At 42.7% G+C, this 27,826-nt stretch overlaps 1 protein-coding gene across 2 annotated transcripts in view; it reads right to left on the bottom strand.

Moving 5' to 3' along the window:
• LOC112569808 (neuronal acetylcholine receptor subunit alpha-10-like) overlaps positions 1-27,826 on the bottom strand; it is an 84,847-nt gene that overhangs the window by 4,111 nt on the left and 52,910 nt on the right. For both annotated transcript variants that reach the window (XM_025247801.1, XM_025247794.1), the window contains exons 3-6: positions 18,034-18,236; positions 15,041-15,150; positions 14,139-14,605; positions 3,301-3,387 (exon numbers count right to left, since the gene is read on the bottom strand). In XM_025247801.1, the coding sequence (XP_025103586.1) occupies positions 3,301-3,387; positions 14,139-14,605; positions 15,041-15,150; positions 18,034-18,236 (867 nt within the window). The remainder of the gene's footprint in view (positions 1-3,300; positions 3,388-14,138; positions 14,606-15,040; positions 15,151-18,033; positions 18,237-27,826) is intronic.

The raw sequence follows: 27,826 nt of genomic DNA, 5'->3' as shown, positions 1-27,826 counted from the left end.
ATTGATCAAAAATACATCCAAATGTCAAAAGGTCACGTGAAAGAGGTCACTATCAACTTTTACAAAAACATTCTTGAAATCATGTACAATATTTATTATATGTGTGTGTGTGTGGTGTAATGTACTATGCTCGTGGTGAGACTATGTATGAGAAATTTTAGCATCTTCACAAAGAAAGCGAAGAGAAGGAAGAAACCAAAGGGACTTAAGCAAGTGGAGGAAGAAAGAGTGAGAGACAGACAGAGAGAGTGAGAGAGTTAAACTTAAATAAACAGAGATGCCAGAATGTGATGCTGTCCTATTCCCCAGCCACATCTGGATAGTACAACCATCTTCCCGAGGTAACGACCTGAGGACACCATCAGCTCTGTCGCAGGTGTCGGCTGGAATCAAGGGGGACGTGACCTGACCTCTGACATTCGTACGACTGAAGTAATGAACTCGTTTAATGACCTAATAACCTTTGAATGACTGATCCGAAGACATTTGTGTAATTGACCGAATACAATTTGTTTTACTGACCCAGTTAAAAGAACAGAATTTATTTCACTGACCTGATATAACATTTCGTATAACCGACCAAATAATATTAGTATTGTTGAATTTGCCAATTCCACAAATTGAAACTTTTGTGGTAAAGAGGTACCTTGGGAACTTCAAGCACGAAATAGTTGATTTAATTTCGTCCTGTTTTTAATGGTTTGCTGCTGTTTATCAAAAACTAATACAAAGGTATAATTACAAAGTAACCTCATGGGACTTTAATCCTTGTGAAGTCCATGGATCCACTTTAAACTCAGATTGAAATACATCATTAGTCTTCATCAACGAGAGAAGACAATAAAAGTGGTTCACTGTAACACGTTGGCATGATTTTTAATATACAAAGCATCCGAAAAATAAACAGGTGGCAGAAGAGAGTGGTTACTGTAGGACACACCCTGTTGCCTGTCTGAGGTCCACCTGGTCCTGTGGGCTGAACATTCGCCCTGCCCACCCAGTAGAACACTGTACTCGGTCTGTCAAACAAGGCAAAGGGGGGTAGAAATAAAAGGGTTGGGCTTGGTGGAGATGATGTTTCGTCAGCAAAGGACCATGAAGGAAGTGAAGAGCATTTTGTTAACGAGAGTAAAGCTTACCTAATGTAAATCCCATTTGTTTCAGATTTTTCGGACATGCTTTAGAAAAACATGAAAGGCCCCAACGTAGCACAGCATTTAGCTTTGAATGAGACTTTTCCCCTCCAGTCACGCTTTTCATAGTGGTTCTCATGAAGTATAAAAAAAAACCTTTTCCCTTAATCTCGCGTAATGACGAGAGCACAAAGATCACGTGGTGCCCTTAATGCGCCGCGCCGTCAGATGTGTGGGGTTTATTTTCCCTTCAAAGGTAGAATGGCACAAAATGTAGGGCTCAGGGTCTCAGCGCAGCAGTCTCTTGTCCGCCGGCTACTGTTATGAAAGCAGTTGATGCCACATTAAATTTAATAGCCGAGGCTTTGAAACAGCTAGCCCTCTCTTTGGCCAAATGATCTGACGTCATTTCCGCATTAACTGCGACCATGATATTACGCTTATCAGACTGAATGAAAAAGATGTTTTGCAGTTGAAGCATTTTTCACTTTTTTCTTCCATTTATTTTATTTTTATTTATTTTTTTTTTTGTTCCCGCGAGGCTGAAAGTCGAGAAGGGATAGAAGTCACAAAACAGAACAAAGTCGAATGAAAGGACCCAGGAGGACAAGAGGATGGTGAAGGGGAAAGGGGCTGGGTGGACGAGGAAAGCAAAAGGACAGTTAACAGTATCTTATTTACGCATGCGCAACCACGAGTCGAAATCATGGCCTTTCCGACTTCCGTCAAGGTCTGTGTTACCCATCCGATCACTCAACCATCGACGCTCAGTCCTATGCTCAAGCAGGGGAACGGATTCTTGCAAGATTCTCATCTTTGGCCAGGGGTTTGTGACGTCACAATAGGATTGAACCCAGGATCGTGGGCTCCAACAGTCTTATTGACAGAAGGTGGACCACTACAGGGAGCTTGAAACGATCTGCAGCTCAACGAGAGAGGTCTTCGGGAAACGGGGAGCAGAGATTAGAAGTGAAAATGTCTTTGCTGTGCAGTCAAGGCTGGATTGGTTGATGGCCAAGAGGCCACAGATTTAGTTCTTCTGTTCTTCTCTCTCTCTTTCCGACCCCACGCCCCACACCACCACCACCACCTCTACCAACTTTCTCCAGCGCTATGAATGCAGTATATTTTCTCTCGTGTGTCTACAACCCTTGGATGTGAACGAAATCAATGGCCAAATCGACACAGTAAGACCATAATTCTAGCCCCATGATGGTTTTTCCTCGTATTCTAGGATCTGGGGAGCCGTTCCATCGGATCTTCTTGCCCGTATATGCTGCTTTATGAGGACAGCAGCCCAAGCAGCTCCCTACGATGGGGTCGCATCCATCGCCGGAGAGTCCAAGATGACCGCAAGAAGGAGCGACAGATGTAGGTGCTGGCACTTTACCACCTACGATGGATGCCACTTAGTCCATCCTACATTCTCGAAAGTTCCGTGGAGGAGAGAGGCAATCCACTTTAGTCCAGGGCTCGTCATGGTCAGTTAAAACTCGTGTGTCGGGCCTGCTGACTCACTCTCACAGGGCTTGGAGGACTCGGGAGAAAGAAGCAGAATTCTTTAAGGTGAACATATTGGCAGTCAGCACACGGATCAGGGTTAGAGGACTGAGTGCACTCCTGGCGATGTCCAAGTCTTTCGGCTTTTGATAGATAGTCAATCAATCACCTGCACTTTTAATTCAATATCTACAACTTTAATTCAAGATCTTCTTAGCAGCATTAAAGTCGCCATTGAAAAAAAAAGAAATAAAATAAATAAAATTAAAAATAAAAAAATAAATAAAAAAAGAAAAAGAAAAAAAGGAAGCAGGATAAACCGTGGTAACAGAATTACAAAAAAAGATAAAGGAAAGATAGAAAGAAAGAAATTGAAAGGAAAGAACATTGAAAGGAACAAAGAAAGAAAGACAATAAAAGTAAGAAAAAGAAGGAAAGGAAAAATGACAGGAGAAAATGAAGAAATAAAGATAAAAAAGAGCAGTTAAAGAGAAGGGCATGGAATATATAATTATAAGAGATATATAATAGTTGTGTACAATAAATGCTATTTAAAAGAAAGTTCCTATTGGCAGTTACAAACACCCAGTTTTTATTTTAATTTTCCTCTGTAGAATAACCTTAACGAGCAGACAACTAGAGCATCTTAAGTGAGCAGACAACTCACCAAGAAGGGGGACGTTAGCCGCGGCAGGGGGCAGGTTTGCCTCCATGAGGAGCAGGAGGAGGAAAAATGCAACGAAGATGCTGATACCTGCAACACAGACATGTTAGGGTTAGGTACACCGGGGTACATGAGGCTGGCCGAGACTGCTGCCACCCACAATATTCTTCTAACAATTCTTTCAAATGTGGTACTGAAGTGGTCACATGACTATTTGTTAATGAAGGGAGAAGCAGAAGATTGTATAATATGGGAAGTGACATTGTAAACCAACAAAAAATGGCAATCCCAGGCAACCAATCAAATGAACAAAATTTAAAATAAGCTTAAAAAATTCGCGCTTATTCAAAACAAACACACAGACGAAATTATTTTCAGTACCAGATAATGTCCTGTAACTGAGACAGAAACAGCCAGGTACATCTCCACAATTCTCTTTCAGACAACAAGCGCTGGCTCTCTGAGAGGATGGGGAAGGTGTCACGCGTGGGTGGTGCGTGGAAAAACTAATTCTAATAATTGAAGGTCTGCATCTCCTCGATTGCCTCCGTCAACGCAAAGTATTTTTTTTTCTGAACTCCGCATTTCAAATGCCTATCCAATGCCAAACACATTGATCCCCGTTCTCCACCCTCGGCAATCATTTTGTGAAGTCCGCGACGATGCAAGTGGATATTCCTGTTCTGCGAACAACAGTTACTAAGACGGTCAACAGTTAAACTCCGTGGCCATGGTGGGATGCGATGTCTGATAGCAATAGATGAGTACTTATCGATGTTAATCTTCAAAAGGTTATTTAGGAAAAAAAAAAAAAAAAACGGAATGAAATGAAGAAGAAAAAGGTGAAGAGATGATGTAAACTCAAGAGGACATTTTCTAGTTTACTGTAAATGTTTATAATACCATGGATTTGCAATTTTTTAAAATTCATTCTGCTACTGCGCCTGAAAGTATTTCTTCAGCTAATGGCACACCATTGACATCATCATCATCATCATCATCATCATCATCATCATCATCATCATCAAGAAGAAAAAATGAGAAAGGAAGGGGATATCAGCACGCCTTTGAAAAGCACATCTTGTGGCCAGACCTTCCCAAGTTTTTCCATCAGACGGCTTCCACCTGTACAGGTAACCGGCGTTGCTGGCAGTCGGGATGGTGGGGGCCATATTTTCCCCAGGACACGACAGCACCGAGAGCTGTTTGCGTGTGATGCTCGTGCGCCGGCCCACAGCAGTTCAGGCAGTCAAAAGATAATGTCGAGGCGTTTAGGGAAACGAACTCGCCGTCTCGTGCCCGAGGTTTACGGTGAGGAGTGCGCGAGTGAGGAGTCGACCCTGGCTCATGTCACGTTTCGCACATAAAATGTTTTAATGACACTGTGGTTAGAGGGTCTTAAGCCATCTTCTTTTAATCCGGTAATAGCTGTTTAGTAAGGTCAAAGTTCCTTTGAATTCACTCCCCCCCTAAGCAGAAATAGAGAGAGATGTTTGTTTGAGTTTACGCCGTACCTAAGGCTAATTCATAGCAGGCAGACAGACAGACAAAGAGAATGGAGATGTCAGCAGCAATGATGTAAGAATAACAATAACAATTATTAATTTATCTGATTGATAGAATAAGCAATAAAGTGTGTTTATTTTAGTAACCTTCGTCCTACAGAGGGTAAAGTTGACTAAACTGATAGACTGCATTGACAACAGTACAACTCATAAGATAAAGAAATGAGTCGTGAAATATAGATACAAACTTGTTTAGGAGGTTTATGAAATTGCCGTCATCTTACCTGCGAAAAGGTTGATGGCATTCGGTACTTCTGCAATATCAAGGCGGGATGCTTTTGCACGAGTTGTTTGTAGATTAAGGAACTCATCAAGGGAGTTTCTACTTTAAAAAAAACGTACACTTATTTTGTTTGCTTTGGTGTGTGTGCGTGTGTGTGAGGGAGAGAGCGAGAGAGAGGGAGTAGAAAGGGCAACCATGTGTGAAACCGTTTTCTGATCGTGTAGTGGCAACTAACTTTGCCAAACACAACACCATTCCACAACATCAGGAAATCTTCGCTCGTTTCCACCATCAACCTACAGACGCTGGCTCCCTTCCTGCCCCTGGCCAAAGCTGGAAAGACCGCCAAGGTATCCGGCACGCCATCTTGCCATTGGAATCCCAGTTCAGCCCCGTGACAACTGCTAAAGATTCGCGCAGCGTCCAACCCTCGACAATCGGCGACAAGAGAGTGGAATTGAAATCTGTCCTTCTGGGCTTAGGGCATTATCCTTGCGCGGTCGCCAACCTCCCTAATCTGACCGCGAGGCCTTTTACGAACTGTCATGGCTGCGACAGCCTGTTTCTGTATGCATGAAGAACGCGTTCTCTGGCCGACAGCCGCCCTGGACCACAATGCTTCTTGAATTGGAAATCAGTGAACGGTGGGGTGGGACGATGGGGGACCGTTTCTGACCAAGCGTAGGACGGGCATTTGTGGTCCGACGAGAAGGCGAGAGGGTGAGACTACCACAACCCCCTTGGTTGGGAGTTCGTCCCCTTTTTTCTTCGCCTTTCTCCCTAGACGTCCATCGTGAGTTGCTCAGGATAGGATGGAAATTCAAGGGAGGCTATCTGGCTGGTAAGGTAAATAAATATCGGAAGGGTGTTTGCTTGACTCAATGAGCAGAGGGTCTACACGGTAACCAATTAAGGGAGCAGGGATTTATTTCCGGAAGTATCAAATGGCAGGCGCACGAACCATCCCGGCAGCTGCGCATGAATACACATGCAATCACTTACAGGCACATGACGGAGGATAGAGGGATCGAGGGCCAGGCATTGTGATAGTTGATAGCCGTGAACACAAAAATAATCAAGCTGATAGCACAAACACACACACACACATGCCCACACCTACACATCTTTCAGAAACTATTTTGTGTTAGGGTTTTTATTTTGTATTCGCCAACACACACACGTATATATGATGTTTTGTTGGATTTTCACTTTTCTTCAATCTTCTTCGCAATTTAAATTTTGGCAAGTATTACTATATTTTTCAGATAAAATAATTCAGGCCCATGCACATGAAGAGAAAGTGTATTTGGATCCCGAGATTAGCCACTCCTCAAAGGGACATCGGAGCAGCTGGACATTGGAAGCAGAATATCTCAGTGTATGTGATCGAATTTCAGAAGCATTATTTCTGAAATGAATGAGCATTTCTTTGTAAGTGTTTCTCAGGAAGACCATTGAAGAAGATATCAAGCGCTATCTCCCATTTAAAAAATGTTTCTCTTCGTTAATTTAATGAAGAAAGTTCTGCGGAAACAAAGTCCGACTAATCTTTCTTTGCAAACTCGAAAGAACAACTTAATGTCTCCCATTCCTTAGTTTTCCCAAAATAAAAATTGTGTTTGCAAAGACCATTCTGTACTTTCTAAACTTAAAGTATGAAGCAGATGAAATCTTTTTCTTTGCATCTTGTCACACAACTCATAAGCAAATTTTTTTTCTGGTTTCTCTGGGCATTTTAAAAGTTGAAGATGAATGAGCCACCGAAAACAGATTGAGACAAGAGAAGAATGAATTATTTTATAGCAATAGTTAACTAAAAAGTGCATTCGCAAAAAAAAAAAGGCTTGTGTCCTCTTTTGCTTCAAGTAATTTAGTTCCTTTTGTTTATAGTTTTTCGAACAAGTCACAGTCCAAACTTGTAAATGAGATCATTTTTTAGAAAGAAATTCCTACAGAAACTGTACAATGTTTAATCTCTTGTGTAAAACAACTCCTTTGTGGTACTTGATTATTCAGAGAAATACCGGTCAAGAGCAGACAACCAAAGCTCTTGTAAAGGAAATGGGATTTTATACTTTGGACCTCTCTATCCAGAGAGACAAATGGTCCACAACTGGATTATAATTATAATCTTCTAATGATCGTAGTATAAAATTTAGCTAAACACAAACACACACAACATTGTGGAGACCATCTGGTGAGGACGGCCATCAGGCTTGAGTGCACCATGCACACTCGCTCCGCTACAATCGACGGGAGGGTGAGCGCGGGCACAGACGGAACTAAATTTGGAAGTTACGGGGGATTATTATAGGGCCCGACTTTTATGGCGATAATGCCAGCGCCTGGGAATACAGGCTTTGCCAGTATGTGCTGCATTGCTTCAGTTGAGGCTAAGTGGCTGAAAAGAGAAACAGGGCAAAGGTCGAGTTTGCCGTCCTTACCTCCCCTGTGCTGTGGGTATTTTTTTTTCTTCTTCCACTTCTACCACCCTCTACAGTAACGACCAGAGACTAACAGGGAACTCTTAATAGTATTGTTTCTACCTACATGTTTATTGTCATGACTAATAGAAGCGTACATAAATTTGATGAGACGAGTCGCAGCTCAGAGAGGAACAAAGAGGACTGGTTGTACTACGGGACTTTGGCTTGGGGTCATAGGTTCAAAGTAGCTGGGTGCTAACTTTTAACATTTTAGAATTTAGCTGACTTCTAAGCGACTGTTCACCCGGCCCTAGGCCTCTGTAGACACGCCAAACATTCGTGAAGATATTCATTCTGTCAGCAGTTAAATGAGATTTCTAAACGAATACGCCAGAAGCCACTTTTAAACCGCCTGCTCTTTGAACCCGACGCTGATAGGGATTTGGCCACTGAGCAAGATGAAGGATGATGTCTAGATTCCTCAAAACTGGATACACTCCCAGACGCCTGTTTCCCACCGTCTAAAACTCCCTTCCCCTGTCTTTATCTCCATCCTTGAGTTCTCCATGTTGTGAGGGCTACCTGCTGCAGACATATCTGGCATACTGATCTATACAAGCATGCTTATGTCCTCACAGGAGGTACTGCATCAACTTCAAGTACTTATGGAAGTTCTTTGATGGAGCACAACATTCCAAACAACGTTGGCATTACATAACAAAATTGCTAGGAAATGAACGGCGTTTGAAAGTCTGAAGAAGACTTTGACCGATGGAGGTATGATGTCATGGAGACCAGGGTGTCCAGATAGCGCAGTGGTGGTCTCGGTTGTCGCACTGCAATGACGGTCATGAAGTCCTCTCTGAATCAAGATCCTGCCTCGAGGCACAGAAGATGTTGCAGCAGCTGTTGCTGATGACAATGACGATGAAGTTGAGGGTGACGTTCTGATACAGTCTTACTGATTGATGACAAATGTCAATCTTTGGCCACTTTTCTGGCAGCACTGATTCCAAAAAAAAAAAACTAAATAAATCTGATAAGATGAAAGTCGGTCGCTGTCGTTTCACTGGCATTGCCTACTACAAAACCAAATATATAAAAGACGAAACGACTACTTGGCTATAACTTCAGCCCCAACGCTCACACATTCCTGATAACACATGAAGCGAATCTATCAGAACCGAACATGCAGTAATGGGAAAACAGTTTTTATTATTATTTTATTTTGTGTTGTTGTTGTTGCCCAACGCGCGTGACCGTGAGCACTGACACGGGCCCACTACGAGGACGCATTGTGACTGTGAATCCCTCCCCTAAGTGCAGCTCGCTGTCATGGGCGGTCGCCCGGTGCAGGCTACTTGTCTCCCCCACTTTTTTTTTTTTCTCACCCACTTCTTTATTCCGCCCCGGGACCCTGAGCACGCTGGAGGGAGGAAGGATGGAGAGGGGGAAGGGGAAAGGAGAGAGCTGGGGGGGAATGGTGTGCGTTTGCAACATAGCAACAAGACCCTCTCTCCCCCGGCCACGCTCCACTTCTTCCAGCGCTGAGATCGCCACGCACGCGCTCCTGTTTCTTATAACGTCACAGACTCCCACCCATCCACCCATACCCCCCACCCGTGGTCGTCACAGAAAGTGGTCAATGCGCGCGCACTCTGCTGGAAGTGACCCGGTGACGAGCGGCTAAGCGAGCAAGGTGCCCGACGTGGCGTGAATGGCGCCATTATTGGTGATTAGGCAACGCGCTTTGCTACTCGCAGGACGGTCGGCTTCCAGCTTCTGGCAAGCAGCTTCTTCCCAGCATCCTGTCCCTCCATCCCTCAATCCTTCCATCGCTCAGCCGTGAACCGACAGAGTCCGGTCTCCTACCCGCTGTCCTCCCCCTTTCAGAGGATTCGATGTCTAGTCATGGTTTGGTGTGGCTTGGGACAAGTTAATTTAATGGGAATATTAATGGGACAAAGACCATGGACAGTGTTTGGGATGGGGTAGGGGTGTAGGTAGGAGCACTGGATTGTGATGAAAAGGCTAAGGCGTCAATAGTTTTCAAAGCATTCGAACTGTAATCCCATTTAAGGTCGATGTCACGAAAGAAAGATCTAACGATGTGTTGATGTAAAGGATAAACTGATGTTGTTAAACTAGTTCTTTCACTACCTGGTCCGAGTGTTTCCAAGCTTTCAACAACAAAAACACTTGAACCCCATGAAGTGCCAGGTATAACAAAAGATTCTCCAAATCCACAACAGCTTTATCGGGTCTTTGTACATGGATGTGCCAGCAACAGGAGAAAGGTTGCAATTTGTTCAACCTGTGTGTGGGTGTGTCTGTCTGTGGGTGGCTGAGGTGAAGAGTTCAAATATATATTGACCTTTGTCTCTAGATATCACCATGTCAGTGGCTAGATTACTCCGCTTATTAATGCAGACGTGTCCTAAGCAGCCAGAAGCTCGAAATCGTTCATGTAGTCGGTGTAGATATGCAGGCAGCCAGGGATAAATCCACCATCTTTTTCTTCTCCTCATCATCATGATCTCGTCATCGTCGTCGGTGTCAAGACGCATCCCTTTCAGAATGTAATGTCACCGCTGTAGAGGATCTCAACCCCATTTCTTTTCCTCCTTGTTGATTCTTCCTTGTCTAATGGAGGTAGATGTGGAAACCGTATAGTACAACTATATCTACTAAATGTTTGGTTGGTTTATTTAGGAGGAAAGTGCTTCCACCTTCAGGTGATTTCGTGGTATTGGGGAGAGATGGTTGTGAGGAAACCGTAGTACCACGAGAAAATCCCCGATTTTCCCCAGGTTTGCGGACAGGTGTCACATACAGAGATGGTCCTGAGACGAGATTTGAACCCCGAGATTCTCACTGCAGTGGCGACAAGCGAAGTGTTTTAACCACTGCACTACCTGGCCGTCCCAATATCTCCTCTAAAGTAACATATCGTCTTTTATTCTCTCTTGTATTTCATTTTCCGTTAGACAGAATCTTGCGTTTACCTTGCATAATAAACACAGGTTTATTTTACATAAACACAGGTTTGTATTGGAGGTGTGACGAGGCTTGTTTGTAGCGGGAGGCCACACAATGTAAACTCACACCGCTTATCTGATCCACACTAACTTGGCAGGAACCTTAGTTTTGATGATGTCTCGTGTTGTTTGTTTGATGGTTGTTACCTTGCTCAGGAGCATGTTTATTTTGTGTGTGAATGTTTTTCCGTAATTTTCCCGGTGGGCGGACTCTAGAAGAAACAATACTACGAAGAAGAAATTACGACATATAATACTTACATGGTACTTATACAAGAGTTGGAGGGATTTGTTTTGGGGGAAGAGAGCATGCTAGCGATTATCTTGCAAAACTTCACTCAAAATGTGCATCCATTGCCGAACCTAAGCTTTCAAATTAGGTAAGGGACCCAAGAGCACAAGTGTTTCACTAATTTGCTTCATTGAAAGCCGGGTATAAATACCCGAGACTCAAAGGAAGCTGAGAATGGACAATAACATAACAGCTGGGAGGGTCAGAGACAGACATTAGCACGGAGGAGGCCGAGTTCCTCAGTTAGTCTTGCATAAACACATGTTTGTAATGCGTACATGCCGAAAATCGAACCGAGTCTCTGCCGTCTCTCCCCTTACCCTTTCCTCTGGCACGTGGCCCGCAAATTTGTCTGTGCGAGCCCTTCTAATCACGTGACCCGACTAGACCAGCACAGCCTGGCTTCCGGGTCTGGGTCGTCCATCTTCACAGTCTCCAACATCATCGCTAATTAGGTCGTCACCCATCGAAATGTCAAAGAGACTATAAGTCTGGCAGTAAGAGAAAACCTCTGGTCGTCACGCATTGTTGACAATGTCAGCAATGGAGGACAGAGACAGGAACACAGGCAGTCCCCGGGCTGCTACAGATGGACTGCCACAAGGAATACTCAAGAAGTCCCAGTTAATGACAAACGGTTGGCAGTAACAAACACGCGAACTAGTTTGTTTTGCTATTATTGTGTTTAATATGTTTTAAGATATTTGGACGTGCTTCTGAAATTTTATGAGGATGGAAAGCTAAGTATATGTGACTTAAGCGATGCTGAAGACGAACTGTAAAGTGATCCCCTGTTGGATAGAAAATAAATTTAATGACTGTCTAAGCAATTCTTTCGTAGCGTGTACACAGATGTGTTGAGAGAAATTTTCGAGCATAGAGAGTTTAATTAATTAATTTTTTGTAGAAAACATTTTTGAACTGCTTGATAGGTATTTTTGAAAAAGACACACACACACAAGCAGCACACGCGCTCACGCAACTCTGAACTGTTCCTGAACATTGAAGTATCCCCCATTCTGGTTTCCCGTGATTCAATGTTATTTTTAAACTACTGGGTCAGACTAATTGCCATTCCCTTGTTACACAGGCGTTAGGACTTTCAACCATCGGCGTCTAACGGACTTCCTGTGACGAAGGAGGGTCGACTTCGCACTAAAGTCTTCGTGAAGGTACTAATGGAGTGCAAGCTTTTTGTTTCTAATGATTTGGTCAAGCTTTGCGCTACTTACTGTTTCCCCAAATGTAGATTAATACCCCTCTTAGTTCTCGAGATATACAAAAAATGTTTACAAACAGAAAGCGGTCGAAATTGTGTCATCACGATATGTTAAAATTATGTTTCCAGCTCTCCCATTGGTTGAGGTCCTCACAAAGTAAACAAATCCTGATGTCATTGATGTTGATCTTTTTCTTTTGGGAGAGAGGTGAAGATGGCGGCACAAAGAAGTCAGATGATGCAGAACTGATTGTAACTTTGAGGGAATTCGTTCTGCCTGAGAAAGGAGTATGGCAAGGATGACGGGTGGAGAGTAAACGGGGTGAGTCTGTATTTTCTGAATAGACGCAAAGGTTTCTGGCCAAACAGCTTGTGGTAGAGCTTTGAAATACGAATTTTACAGCCATACTTTAGGAAAAATATATCTATAAGTATAGCCTTAAAATAACAGTTTTATAAATGCTTATTTTATGAGTTTCAAAGTGACAGAATGGAGCAGTCGGACGAGGTCAAGAAGTACACCCAACTCAATAATCAAAGGGGTCGGGGAGGGGAGTAGGGGTTCACTTCACACCAATTTTGTTCCTAATGTTTCAGACTTTTTTCTTTATGTTTTGCCGTACTGCGATAATGATTGGCAAGAATCTAATTTCGACCATCCTAAAGGGAAGCTTCTGTTTCACAGTTCAAGCAGTTTCTCCTATTCCAATAAGATCCAGTAATGCTTCAATTCTCCTAAGATTCGGACTGAGAGAAGAACGAAAATAGAAAAGAAGATAGAGGGATATTAAGTGAAAGAAAACGAAGGTGAAATCGGCTGTAAAAGAATTAATTTCTCTCTTTAGGCAAAAAATAAATAAAACATGGGTAAATTAAGGTTTTAATATACTGGATTTTTTTCTGACTGGGAAGAATGCATGACAGCCGATACATTTGAAAAAAAAGAGAAGCAGACAGTAGAAGGTGACATTTTGAAGTGAGTAATTGAAACTAGACGAAAGAAGTAAATTCACTTTCTGTAGAAATGGTTTCATCCAAATAAAGTCAACACCAGAGAAACACAAAACTACTAGAATGCTAATCTTTAACGACTTAATGGCCAATAGTATTTATTTTCAGAAACATTAACATCGAACCCATCCACCCCCAAACTAGTCCCTAAGCACATCTTGACATGTTGATGTTTCTATGGTCACACTAGATACAGTGGGCTTCTTTCATAATCAGCAGTGCTTCTTGCCTCCCTTATACCTTGAAGAAGTTTAATTTGAAAAATGTCTGAGAGAAAAACCAAAGTGTGAAGAAGCTTTCGCGGTACCACGTGACTGGCAAGGCTGTGAAATAATGTAACAACACTTTCTCTGCCAACATAGCAACTTCTCATATAGCACCACAGATTGTCAGATTGAAAGTTTCTCTAGTGTCAAAGACTCCATACCTTTCAGAATTTTTTTCTTTTGCTCAGAGTAATGATGTTTTGTTTTGTTTTGTCTGAGACTGACGTTTGCTTTTCTCTACTGATAAGACAGACGAAGCGATGAGCTGGAACTAATAAGCAGCCAACAGACCGATGAGAAATGGCGTCTGGAGAAAACCGGAAATAAATGTCACATCTTAGAGCCGCTTGTAACGGGAGCTTTGCCAGCGATTCTCTCTTCATCCACCGATTGTCCATGACGAATGTCTTTCCTCTTTTTTTATAAAAATAAAAATCCTAACACTACACCAATCGTACTTTGTATTTGGAATAATTATCAACTCAGCTTTGACCAACTGAATAAGTTAACAGACCTTTGTCTTTCAGACTATCCTTATCCTTCATTCGTTAAGTGGAGGCGGGAGAGTTCAGAAACTAACTATGCAGCCGAGAGAATCCTTCCCAAGACACCAATGAATCATATAAACATTTAACACTGCAGACAAACAAGCACCGGAACAACATGGTGTTCAAATGTGTAAACACTCTGCGCGCAACACACGCTGTATATAAACAAAACTGGTGTTTCTGGGGGGAGGGGAGAGAGTGTCACCCCAGTTTTGCGGAAATCCAAGCCATCTTCATTCAAAAACCTACTTACCCAGCATCAGCTTGGCCGGGGACTCAGGCGGAATCCAAAAGAGAACGAGGGTGATGGAGGTGAGCAGGATGCAAGGCAGGATGAGGATGTAGTTGTACAAGGTGGATCGGCGCTGGAAGATGAGCGTGAACTTGAGGTCAACGTACGGCTCCGGGCAGCAGGTGTAGTACTGAATATTTCTACGAGCGGGCGCCGCCATGATCTGCCACGAGTTGCTCTTGACATACTCGGAGAGGTCGATCTGGTCCCCGGCGACCTCGTTGTCGGCCAGAACAGCAAGGTCCAGCTTGTTGCCATCGTAGGTCCACGACCCGAACTTGAGCTCGCACTGCTGCTTGTCGAAGGGGAAGGTGGACACGTCCAGCACGCAAGAGCTTCTGTAGATGGCTTGAGGCATCCACAGGATCTCCCCGTTGTACATGATGACCAACAGGGCGTCCCGATGTTCTTGCAGTCGGCTGTCAGCACTGGAAGGGTTAAACGGCAAAGGGAAATCATCAAAGTAATAGGCAGTGAAAATGGGCAGACGCTAATTAAAGTTTTCGTTGCAAGAATGAATTAAAAACACTTTTTATTTGGCAGAGAATGAAGAACGGAAGCAAAGACTGATTAAAAAATAACAGGTGGTAGTAACATCCATTCTAAACATCGAGGATAATTCTGTTTATATAAAGATACACCAGTCACCCAATTACTTAGACAGTGTTACCTGGTAGAGAAATACAAAGGTAAGGATCTTAAAAATAGAAAATTAACTTTTGTTTTGAAAAGATGGGTAAAGGATAGATAAAGAGAGTGGATCCTGTTGCATCGAGGTGACGATGATCATCAGACAGAATGCAACCATCAAAAAAGACTTTGACAGACTGAACAGCAATCACCCCTTAAATAAAAGTACTTACTAGTTGTACAACTTTAAATCTGGGACCCAGAGTTTTTTAGATGGCAGTCTGATGGTATCAACATCGCCCCAGTCTTTAGGGTCCCACTGCATGTGAATGTCAGTCCACTTCTGCAATGAAGACAGAATTTTGTGCTACAGCTGACGAAAAGATGAAAGAGGTACATGATACTCTACGAGAAACCTACAAACAGCATAAATACATCTTAGATAGAAATACTTACAAATACAGTAAAGGTGATGATAAATAACATATCACACGTCGGCAGGAAATAAAAGAGACATTGTTATTGTCACTAGGAACTGTGTTTGTGATTTTTGCACACGGATCCATGGTTTTCAGTTCCCATCATCCCTTTTTTTCATCAGCTAAAAACTATAAACATGTTGCACAAAGTTTTCACCAGAAACGTGAACTGGAAAACTTCACTTAATGTCAACAAACAGATTCCAGGGACTGTAAATTCAAACTCTTCAGGATTTTGCAAACAGGGATATCTTTTCAGACTTTGCAAATATTCACTTCAATTCATAAAAAAAGTTTAAATGAAAGAATTCGTCTTTTCGAGACAAAAATATGCGACACTCTTTCTCGAAACACTGCTTCCACGCAGTCGCATTCTACATCACGTGACCCTGTGGGTATCCTGTAGAGGAGTCAGAGGAAAAGTGAGGACAGCAATGCCTACACAGACCAAACGGCTCCCTACTGTCAACAAAAATGAATAAAATGTGTGGAGAGGTGAAATAAACTCCTTGATATTAAAACTATTAAAAAATATATGAAAGAAAGAAACAATGGTTGCTTTAATGATCAGCAAGCGAAAAGAAATCAAAATCATGGCCGCGATGTGGTGAAAGCATGAAAAGCAAGCAAGCATTAGAGTTTTATAAGCACAGTATCAACAATTTTCCGAGCCTTAAAGGATCAAAGGAAAAGTGATACTCCAGACAGGAGATACTATGCATACACACAGAGAATTGTTATCAAAACACTTAGACACACACACACACACACAAAGATTTCTGAGTGTCCCACGACAAACCCCTAATGCCCAGTTTATGGAGAAGCATTAAGGTACCCCTTACCTGTGACTGTATTTGTAAAAAAGTATTAAATATTGGCTACATATTTTGAGCAGGACTGCAAGCAGCCATCCACATAAAGTTTACAACATGTTGTCAAACATACATGACCAAAATAAGATAACATGGGCGTCTTCTACATGTTCTGTGTTGTATCTCTGTCTTCGGGTATGTCGGGCAAGATCAAAGCCTTGGAAACCCTGAACTATTTGTTACAATTAAAGAGACCCCAAGACCGTTATGTTATTAACAAGAATGACCTTTTACTATATCTTCCAATAAACAATATCATTTCTATAATTTGTTTAAATCCTCTTTTACTGATAGTCATCATCTGTACTACTTAGAAGTACTTTAATCAGATTTAGAGTAGGTGTCTCTTTAATAAAATCCGTACCTTTGGCCTAAACAATAAAATAGTCTATATTCGATGTGTACAGTCTCAAACACACAGCTGTGCACGTGTATGTCAGTGAGTGTCAATGCCAGATGACAGATGGTCAAGTAATTCTTTTTGTCCAGCAAAGATTTTTGCGTATCTTCACACGCACTTGGTGCTGACTAAAATACTAGTTTCTCAGGAATTTCGTGGGGGAGACATACATCGCCTCAGTTTGCTGTAAAGAATACTCTGAGTGCAGCAGTGGGTAGCACGTACTCTCCTCGTGAGTACCCTGGATCTGATTGGAAAGTAAACTCTTGAGTGAGTGGATGTCTCTCCCCCTGGTAGTCGGCTGATCAATCAACCTTGCGGCCAGCATGGAGGACCCCGAGCGCTCCCCCCTTAGACATAGTCAGTGGGAGATCTTTCTATTTGCAGTGTGGATTATATTTCTTAGTGGATTACTAAGTGCTGCGATGCTTTTTTCTGTATTAAAGGAAAATAACTCTCAACTACGTATAAAGTAATGTATATGCGACGTGTAAGTATTCGTGTACAGGTGTGTCTGCTTGCAGAACTGTCGGATTTCATAAGTGCTGGCCAGTCTCTCTTTTACACATCACAGTGGACGGACTTACACTAGGTGTGTCTCAAAATTAACAAGATTAGTGCCACAAACAACTTATTTTAATTGCAAACAACAGACCCCGACACCTGCTCACAATCGCCCGAGCATCCGGCAGTTGATGGGCGAGAAGCACATCGCGGGACTGCAACAACCTCCCTGTTCACCTGATCTTGCTCCACGTGACTTTTTTCTTTTCCCCATGCTCAAGGGGATCTTCAAGGGAAGCTGTTTTGAAGGCGTGGAGGCCATCAAGAGGGCGTGACGACGGAGCTGAGGGACATCCCACAAGAATCCTTCCAGCAGTGCAGAGAAGCATGGCAGAGAAGGATGGTCAAGTGCATTTCGGGGATTACTTTTCCCAAAGTGAAACCATGTAGTTTGTTGTTTGAAATTGAAATAAATTGTTTGTGACACCAGTCTTGCTATTTTTCAGACACTTTTATATTATTATTGATAGTCAGATATTGATGGAAGTTTCACGAGTCCATGGAATTGAAGTAGTTTTACTTTGTGAACTTGTGCTTTCAATATTATCATGAGTGCAGGGAATCGAAGTCGCTGTACTTCGTGAACCTTTCTAGGATCAAATGCTTGCAAGCAACTTGGTCAACAGTGGCTTGAGATTTCTTTAGACTTTTAGGGTTCCCTAGCTCCTCTTTCTCAGCGCAACCAATCTCTATTTGCTGACAATCTCTGATAACCAAGTAAGAAATATTATGAAAACAATGTCAAGCGGAAGAAATTGTCTGAAGGATGCATACTTTCATCACGGATGACTGATGTGAAGTTGAAGCTTCCAGCCAATCTCCCCTGTGAAACAATGTTTACATGAAGATCACAAGATGTTTACTGAATGAACGGCTACTGTCACATGAAAGTATGGGTGCCAGGGACTTACGTATCTGTCCCAGACGTTCAGGGTCAGGATCTGGTTCTTTTCGTCCAGGTCCATGATCTGAATGAGCTGCATGTTGAACCGGATGAGGATGGACTCGTTGTAGTGCAGGACAGGTCGCCCATACTTGCCGCGGATGCGGTACCGGCCTAGTAGGTGTTTGATCAGCTTGTCCTCCCACGACAGGTGAACATCCTTCTTCTCTCCTGCCAACAGATAGTGAATCGGTAATACTAACAACATTGATGATGATGAGGACGATGATGATGATGATGATGATGAATGAAGATGGAGTGGTGATGTTGATGATGCTGAAACTGATGATGGAAAAAGAAGAGGAAATAAGAATGTGAAAAGAGGAAAGAAGGGAAGGGAAAACGGACAAGGAATGATTTGAAAAGGAGGAGAAAGGCGATGTGAAGTAGAAGACAAGGGGTGTTGTTATGAGGATCTCTATGTAAACTGTAATAACAGTAATTACAGAAAATTGATTAAAGTGAAACACAGAGGCGGAGGCAGAGAAGGAGGAGGAGATGAGGAGGATAAAAATTCTCTTTCCTGAAGATTGAAGCCGAGTTTGTGAGGGATTGTTGTTCTGAACAGTAGGCTACTTTTGTTTCCAAGGATTTGCATTGACCATGACATTTGCATAGCAGATCTTACAGATGGTGCAGTTATTGGTAATTCAGAGTTTTGTGAAAAGGCCCAGATTAAAACTTCATTATGCACATCAGCTTGCCGACAATAGGGCTCCACACGAGGAGCTGTGCAGAACACCAACAAGTGTTCCCTCGCAAACCTTTTCATCATGTTGTCTTATCCGTCCTCCCCGTCGAGAGCCAGAGCTCGCATTGCCTCGCCTGTTGTTCGCGAGTTAAATGCAGAAAACCGAGAAGTCTGAAGACAGCAAATGGGACATGACACGACACGGAAGACATAAGCTCGGGTAGATAAAATAAGGGTGGATGGGGTGGTGGGAAGGGAGGAACTACTCGAAGCGTCCAATGCCACCCCGCAGTACACCTGTACTCGTCTGTTAAAGCGATCGTCAGCAGCGTGACTGAAAAAAAATCACACCCAGAGTCGGCACCACGGCGACCGGCCATTGTCGTTGCTGTTTCCTGCAGCCAATCATTTTGCTTGCAGCAGGCGATAAAAATGGCGGGGGCTAGACACACTTTTCTCAGCTGTTGCTCCCAGCGCAATAACGCGAGAAACGTCTTTTCATTTTGGCTGCTGCGTGTTTGTTGTTGTCTTTAACGGAATAATCAAAGCTCGTAAAACACGCAGCCAAGGTCTTCACGAGGAGGGAGGAAGTCTCCACCTAACACAGCTTTTGAAATAAAAAAATTGGTCTAACTACTGCGTAAGATATTCCACCTGTCTGTTGGCTTGTGAAGACTGAATCTATGCCATCATTTCGCAGGTAATAGGTTATTACATAACAGATATGATGTACGGCAGGCGAGGAAATAAAGTAGAGATTGTATCACCGTGCGTCTGTGAAGTGTCTGGTGAATATCCTGAAAACTAGTAAGTGGAAGAGTCTACGAATCCACGAAGGGAAATGGATTTGGTGTAGACACGAGTGCGGTAAGCACTGGGCAAGCCAAACCAAACCAAACCAAACCAAACCAAACCAAACTAAACTAAACCAAACCAACCCAACCCAAACCAAACCCCAAACCAAAACCAAACCAAACCAGAACCAGAACCAAAACCAAACCAAAACCAAACCAAACCAAACCAAATCAAAACCAAAGCCAAACCAAAACCAAAACCAAGACCAAGACCAAACGAAACGAAACCAAAACCAAACCAAAACCAAAAGCAAAAAACCAGAACCAGAACCAGAACCAGAACCAAACCAAACCAAAACCAAAACCAAAACCAAACCAAACAAACCAAACCAAAATAAACCAACCTAACCGAAATGAAGAACCTCATCAATATAACAGGATAATACAAACACAGAACCTTCACCCAGCTTCACAGGTGTGTGTGTGTGTGTGATCCTGCAAAGTTTAGGGAGGATGTACAGCTGCACCACTGCGTGGATGCTGATGGTGGCACGCCGTCCTCCCAGTGATTGATGGCGAACAGCAAGTCTGTATCACACGCACAATCTTGCCCAGGATATCTGGGCCGACTTCCAGCCGCCAGACGAGAGGAGAGATCGGTGTGAATTGTGATCAAGTAGGAGAGGGAAGCAACTCTGACTGCAATGCCCTGCACGCTCAATATTGTGCATGAAAAAAAAGCAAACCTCGATCTCGAGCTACACTTACCCCAACAAAGTCACTCGCTGACTTAGGGAGGCTCAACGTATGAGAACCATCCAGCAAGTGCAGCAAAGGGTCGGGATGTTCCTTGGTTCAAATCTCGTGTTGGTCACAATTTTTTTCCCTGTTTACATGGCAGATGTCTTTGCAACAAAAAGCAAGCGCATTCATTCTGTGACAGTTCGTTAAATACATTAAACAAGACTTTGAAGAATCAGCACTGTAGCCCAGGTAGCAGGTATTTAAACAAAAACTAGATGGGGGAGGATGGCGGCGGGCTTCTGCAAGGGAGGGCAGCCGGCGTCCCGATCCCTAAAATCGAAGTGACTTTCAGAGTTTTCGCATTTCATCGGCCGGCACCGGGACACCAAATCTTTGGAGATTGGAAACACGAAGAATCAATCACAGGGGGGAACTCTCAAGCAAGCGGTATCGAGCGGACACGAGGACCTGGGGTCTGCACCGCACTCGGCGACAAATCAGTTTGTTGTAGGGTGGTGGTGACACAACACACAAAACAATCCTCTCACCTGTACTTATGAATCTACACACAAAGGTGTAAGATCTTCAGACTACAATATTCAACTCACTCTCTCATTGTCTGCCTATCTCACCCGCAACACCCACAAACAGAAGGAAAGAAAAAAAGACATATTTATAATCCGTTGATTTAGTAATTTTCATTTGAGTAACAGATATATTTGTTCTTTTCATGTTTGCTTGTTTCTTTCTTCCCTTCTCTATTCTCCTGTCTCTTATTTTTTTCTATACACATTTCTCTCCGTTCCTTGTCGTTTAGTTATTAATTTATTCCTGCTTCTTTAACCATTTCGCAGTCGTTCAGCAAGTTCGCGTCAGTTGACACCGCCCCACGCGTACCGATAAGAAAATTTTCATTTTCATTATTCGATTATTACAGAATCTGTCATCACTTCCGGATGAACACATCCGTATTGAGTCTTTACGGTCAGACGATGCAAGGCAATTGCTCCATTGGTCTCCCCGCGTTAACAGAAGTAATTGCTTGCGAAACGTGTGCTCACCCAACCATCGCGCCGAGCGGTTGGTTGGAAGGCGTGGAGCCTTGACACGATATAAATGTATGTACTCGTGTTATTAATGTTGGTCGCAAGGTTGACTGACCCCCATGTTGCCTGCAAGCTTGTCTTGATGATGCTTCTTCGTTCAATGCCGCGATGGTTATGAGAGATGGAAGTGTGGTGTACCCATGCTCAATGCGCAGTGGTTGCTGGGATTTACTGTCGTTTGAATATTGGTGTATGTTTTACTGTCCTCCGAAATATTGGGTAAGAGTGCCAGTAGTGTCCTGCAACTCTTGTCAGCTATTCATTCAGCTCCAGAGCAATCTTTCGTAGACATGCTTTATGAGAAAGAGCGAGAAGGAAAAGGAGAGAAAGAACAGACGTGGGAAGGAGAGAGTTTGAACATTTTGAATCCTGAAGACCTACACCACCATCTTACCACCGCACTCTTCATTCTTTTGTTGATTTTTTTTGGTCACCCTCTTTTTCGTTTGCTTTTGAAATGGTAGTGGAAGACAAATGTCATTGCCGCAGCGCAAAAGTAAAGGGTTAAGCAAAGGTTTTTCTATCGATGAACAACAGTCGTGACATGCAGTAAATATTGCGCTGCCAGCCACCACAATGCGCCAGTGTATTCATTACTCAACAAAAGTCGTGCAGGCTGGGTTTGGCGACGAAGAGACTCACTTAAAGATATTGCTTGCAGCCACGCATTCAATAGCCGAGCCTCTAGGGGGGTCCTTTAAGCTTTGGATTTGGTGGCTGCAATGGAAGGGCAGTGAGAGTGGGTAGAGAAAGGCCAACGATCAGCCAGTCCAGTCGATCCTGTGAAGGACATGGCCCAATATCAGACCTTTTTGAATGTCGGTGCCAGTGCTGTGACAGTGTGGAAGTTCATGTGGTCAAATCCTTTGTACATAAATGTCAGTGCCAATGCTGCAGGACACTGTGCAGGCTGCAAGGTGGACTACTGAGCTCGCTGTCATTGTCAGAACAAATGTTGTCTGGCAATATCTAGATTATAAAGGTGGGATAGCATTGGTCTTAAATGTCACTAGCTATGCTACATGAAGATGTGCAGGTAATAAACGTGGACTAATAAACTATTTTGTTCTAAAAAAGCCAAGTTCGGTGTTGTGTGGCAACGTCGGCATTTTGTAAAAGGAAGATGACTAAATAAATTAGATTAAATTATAACAAATATGAGCGGACGCACCCAACAACCAACCCAACCAACCAATAACCAACCAACCAACCAACCAACAACCCAACCAACCAACCAACCAACCAACCAACCAACCAACCAACCAACCAACCAACCAACCAAAAAATAAGAAAAAATAATTAAAAAATAAAAATAAAAGTTAAAATAAAAGTTAAAAATAAAAGTTAAAAAAATTGCAATAATGATTGCGGATTAATGCTTTAGAAGAACTTTCCAGAACTAACCAGGTCAGAAACAGCTGATTTGAACAAGTCAGCAAGAGTGAATGCCGCTGATTGTGAGACGGATAAAAACGATGATATTATGTCCCTTGGTGCTTTTTTAGCTGGCGCTCTGCTGCGTTTTCTGAACTTTATACATTTTCCTTCAAATCAAACTCGCTGTAAAGTGGGCAACATTTTGAACATTCAAACAGACAAAGTTGCAGCATGGGACCTGAAACGGCCGATCAACAGTCACCGGAATGTCCAGAGGAGCAATGAGTGGATTTGGTTGATGAACCTGAAGGCAAACAAAATCCAATCCATCATACTTCGTTCGAGAGGTATAAAAAAAAGGAGGAGCCAGGATTACTTACCGTAGCTCGTGTATACCCAAGGTATTTCGACAAGACGAAAAAGAATGGCTGCTTTATCCCTGTACTCACGGAAGAAGATGCTTCACCACGTCAAAGCTTCACTGTTTACTTTCCATCAGTCGCCATTTCACAAAAGAGACAGCGCCTCCTACCTCGAGAAATCACGTGACACCAGACACGTACCCCTCGTGCGAAGGAACGGAAATAGCAATGTCGAGAGCTTTGACAATGTTTCGTCAGACAAGGTGTCCTGAAAACATCGTGGACGACTCATGCAAGGAAAGAGTTATCTTTCATAGCCTTCATGGCTGTTCCTTCGCGGTCTGGACTGATCTGTTCGAAACTGTAAGCCAAACACGAGGAACAGGTCAGTGTTAGTGACTGCCTTCAACTACCCATAAAAATTGTTTAATGTTTAATGTTGAATATGCGAATCCATGCATGTGTTTTAAAATCCACCTTTAATATAAAGCACCCTTTGATCAACAGGGAAAATATGTTCCAGCAAAGACATCCCTTCCATGTCCCTCCATGGCCTAGAAGGTTCGAACCTTGTGATCTTCGTGTCCATTTATGTCCCACGGCGTAAAACACCAATCCGCCCTCCCCGATCATGTCCCTTAGGTTTACACTCGACAGTTGTATTATTTTCAAGTGTTTTTCGATTATAAATCATTATTCTCGGTATAAAAATTAGACTGTTTCTTAACATGGATGTCTAAAGACACTGTATGCATTCAAATATTAAACTAAAGATATGAAAAGCATAAACGGCTAAAACCAAGCATGTCAAAAACTTTTTTATTATCTGGAGAGTTTCGACAGTTTAAAATAGAATATTTTTCCCCATGAGAGAGCTGAAGCTGCTTTACAAAGAAAGGAAACGCGCGCAGATTGTCTAGAAAAACGGATTGGTGGCAGCAAGCGAATATAAGACCAGACGTCTCCATTCAATGCAGGTCAGAGTTCAGACTGGCAAAGGACATTCGGCTTTGATGGTTTCTATCGTTGTGTCTATCAGCTGCTTTGATGTTTATTTTCTTTTCATATCTGTTTTTCCACCCCACTCACCTAGACTCTCTTGTCTCTCGCTGACACATTTCTTCTTCTCTCTGTTTTTTTTTCAGTATATATATATATCCATCAGTGTATATACATATATTTCCATGTGTGAGTTTTTGTAACAGTGGTCAAATGAATCTTATTACAAACTGCAAATTCTTTGCATGGGTAGCTGTCAGTTAGTCGAGTTCTTCAAGAAACTCTATAACGAGCATCACTTCATTTAAAAAAAAAAGAAATGATGGAGTATTCCTCAAGGAACTGGCTCTGGTTCCAGACTGCAATATTTTCTTCACAAGCGCTCGAGTTTCTAGAAATATTGTCTTTGTTAGGTTAATATAGCGGTACGGCCTGGCGGATGGGTGGCCATTATCAACATTAACCCTTCTAGACAAGCAGGAGTCATACAGAACATGTTGACTTCACACGAAGACAAAAACAGTTGAGAGAGGAGTGTGAAATAGAGAGAGAAAAACAGAGGTGGCGGGGGAAGGGAGCAAAATTTAGAATACAATAGACAGAAGGGAGATGGGAGAGAGAGAAGGACAAAGTGATTAAAAATGATGCGAATATGTGCGTGTGTGTGTGTGTGTGAGAGTGTGTGTGAGAGAGAGAGAGTAGGGAGGGAAGTAGTAGTGTGTGTGTATATGGGAAAGTGAGTGAGGGAAGTAGTAGAGAAAGTATTGTGCGAGTGCAAGCATGAATGTGAGCGAAAGGGAAGTAGCAGAACAAACAGTGTGTATCTGTTTAAATGTGTAAGAAATATGGCAAGAAATAGAGAAAGTAGCATATGCACGAGTGTATACGTGCGAGTGAGAACAAGAGAGACAATAAAGTAATGTATGTCTATATGCCAGAGCGTGTGTGTGAGAGACTGAGAAAGAAAGATGAGAAAGTGGGCGAGAGATGAAATATGTGTGCGCGCGCAGGGATGTGTGTGTGGGTGTGTATGTGCACGTGTGTGCGCAAGGTAAGGAGAGAGAGAGAGGGGAGACAGAAAAGAAAGAGAAAGAGAGAGAAATGTGAACAACTCATCATCTTTCGATCAATGGCGCGTGTTTGGGAGGCGATCATGTGCACGCCCATGTCCCTCGCCAGACCACAAAGGTCTGGTCGTTGTCGCTCTAGCGGTCTCGGCCAACGCATAGTGGAAACTTCATCAGACGGTCAAATTTATTGTCCGTTAGCTTTTACACTCGGCAAACGAGGGTAAAAGATGAGGAGTACTTAAGCCCACTTAGGAAATACCGCTCTCTAGCGAACCACCCCCGGCACGTGGAGGGTGGGGAGATTGGTGAGAGGTGGGGGGTCCTCCCGGTCCTACCAGCTTCCGGGCAACGATGTATTTCTTAATGAAATTTACCCGGAAGTGCTCTGCCAGACGACACTCGGCCGCCGAAGTCCCAAACGCCGACAACTTTGGCGAAAGGTGTTTGACGTAGACAATGCTGCCGCAGCTGGTTCACTTCTCCTTCGCTGAGTGCGATCGAAAACAGGTGACATAAAACATAGCGCAGGGCGAGAACCATACACCGCCAGGAGAGCGGTGCTCACTGAGGCTGAGGTCTCGCAGGACCTCGAGTTACGAGACTGTGACGTCAGGGCTGTATACGGCGAACGCCTTTTATTTTTGTGTCGCTGGCTTTTGCCAGAACAGTAACAAAAATTCGGTCATAATGGAAATGAAATCATGCGCTTTTTACGGTTAGGGACTGGGTGTTTAGAGTCCATCTCTTTGACCAGCATTGATGGCAAGAGTTTTGTGGGTTATATATATATATGATAACAGCTAGAACAAACTAAGATAGAACACACGTCTTCTATATTACAGTAGTAAGATGGACTTTCAAATTTTTTTTAAGAATTTAAGAAACCCCGAAAATACTTTTAAAAAAATTGACGAAGTAAATACATCATAATTCATGATATTTAACAATGGAAGCCAAAGTAGGTTTGTATAGATTAAAACTACAGACCGGGTATTAGTAGATGAATCATCAATCCAAAAATTCATTTTATTAGAAGAGAAACTAAAACTAAAATAGCAACTGACATTGAAGCAGAGGGATTATCTCGATAAAGACAGACGGAATTAATCTCTGAAACAAATAAAAACATGGAGGACTAAGTCTGGAAGCAGCATACAAACAGGATAAGTTAAAAAAAAACCTCAAAAGAAAATTTTCGTTAAATAAAATAAAGTGAAACATCTTCCTCAAAAGCAGCTAAAAGTGTGGCTCTTATTTTTATATCAGTTCTAGATAAAATAACTTTTTCTTGTATTTTGGGAGCACGATACTGGCTGATATTTTGCAGACTGGAGGCGATAAGCTAGTTTCCTCACTCGTACATTATTCTTGCTGTAGATGTTTGTGGTCTTAAAGGTTGTGATAACTGAAGTTATACGGAGGGCCAAACCTTCGTCTAGGAGAGGCTTGCCTGAGATAAAGAAAGTGGAAGATGGAGGTTATGGGTCACACTCACACACACATACACTCACACGAACATACTCACTCACACACACAAACACACTCAGGAAAGCAGGCATGCAGATACAAATACGAATATATTCAAGATGACCAACCGAGTGAAGAATAGAAATACACTTTTTATCTTGAAGTTATGATGCTCAAGAGTATCAGCTAGATTTGACTTTCGCCTTACATATATTTCTGTAACGATCAATTTACAAAAACCAAATTTGATTTTTAAAGACGATTTGCTTACTCCCTGTGCACGCAAATGTCTTCATTTCCATAATCAAGCTCTAAAGGCCATTTTACACTGCGAGAGAGGACATTACTTACAGAGAGCATGCAAGGAGGTATAAATATCTCTCTTTTTTTTTCTCTGAATGTGCCGAGGCGAGGGATGATTACGCTCCTTTAGAGAGAGAGAAACTAAAAGTGGGAAGGAGGAGAAAGAAGATCGAGTAGAGGATCATGTCTCAAAGGTATACTGTAACTTCTTTAGACGGACAGAGCACACATCTATCTACTCATTATCATTGTGTATCGTTGAAATCAACTTTTTTTTTTTTTCGCAGTTTGACAACAGGGGAAAATTTCACATTTGAAAAAAATATAGCTGTTGGCTTAGCCCTGGCGGTGTTCTTCACAGTTCATCATGTCAGTAGATGCAAATAAACAAATAAAAAAAAAACCACAAAAAACCCCCCAAAACCCACAAAAAACCCCAAAAACAAAGCAAAACAACAAAAAACAAACCAACAACAAAAATAAAAAAAAAATAAATAAATGAACAAATAAAAAAAATAGAGAAGGCAAGAAGTAAGTGCACCAGACATCTACCCGGGCCCCACCAGTCAATTTTTTGGACTCCACCAGGAGTCGTCAGCAACGTGGATCTTTCGCAATCACCCCCTAGACACGAGGCAGAGATAAGTTGTCTGAAGTAAATGGGAATAGACAGAAGATGGGTAATCGCCTTCACAACCAGTATATAGGTGAACATAGATACTGGGCACCTGCTGACAGGTGCATGCGCCGAGCTGATGGCTGGCGGGTCAGAAAGTCTCGACATAAGAAGGGCGTTGACACTGAGTGAGTTTGTTGGAAGACAAATCATGTTGAAGGACGAGGTCACG

The sequence above is a fragment of the Pomacea canaliculata genome, linkage group LG1 (genome assembly GCF_003073045.1).
Source record: "Pomacea canaliculata isolate SZHN2017 linkage group LG1, ASM307304v1, whole genome shotgun sequence".
NCBI classification, from domain to species: Eukaryota; Metazoa; Mollusca; class Gastropoda; order Architaenioglossa; family Ampullariidae; genus Pomacea; species Pomacea canaliculata.
The sequence above is the reverse complement of the archived record's forward strand: the minus strand, read 5'-3'. Positions and strand labels throughout refer to the sequence as shown.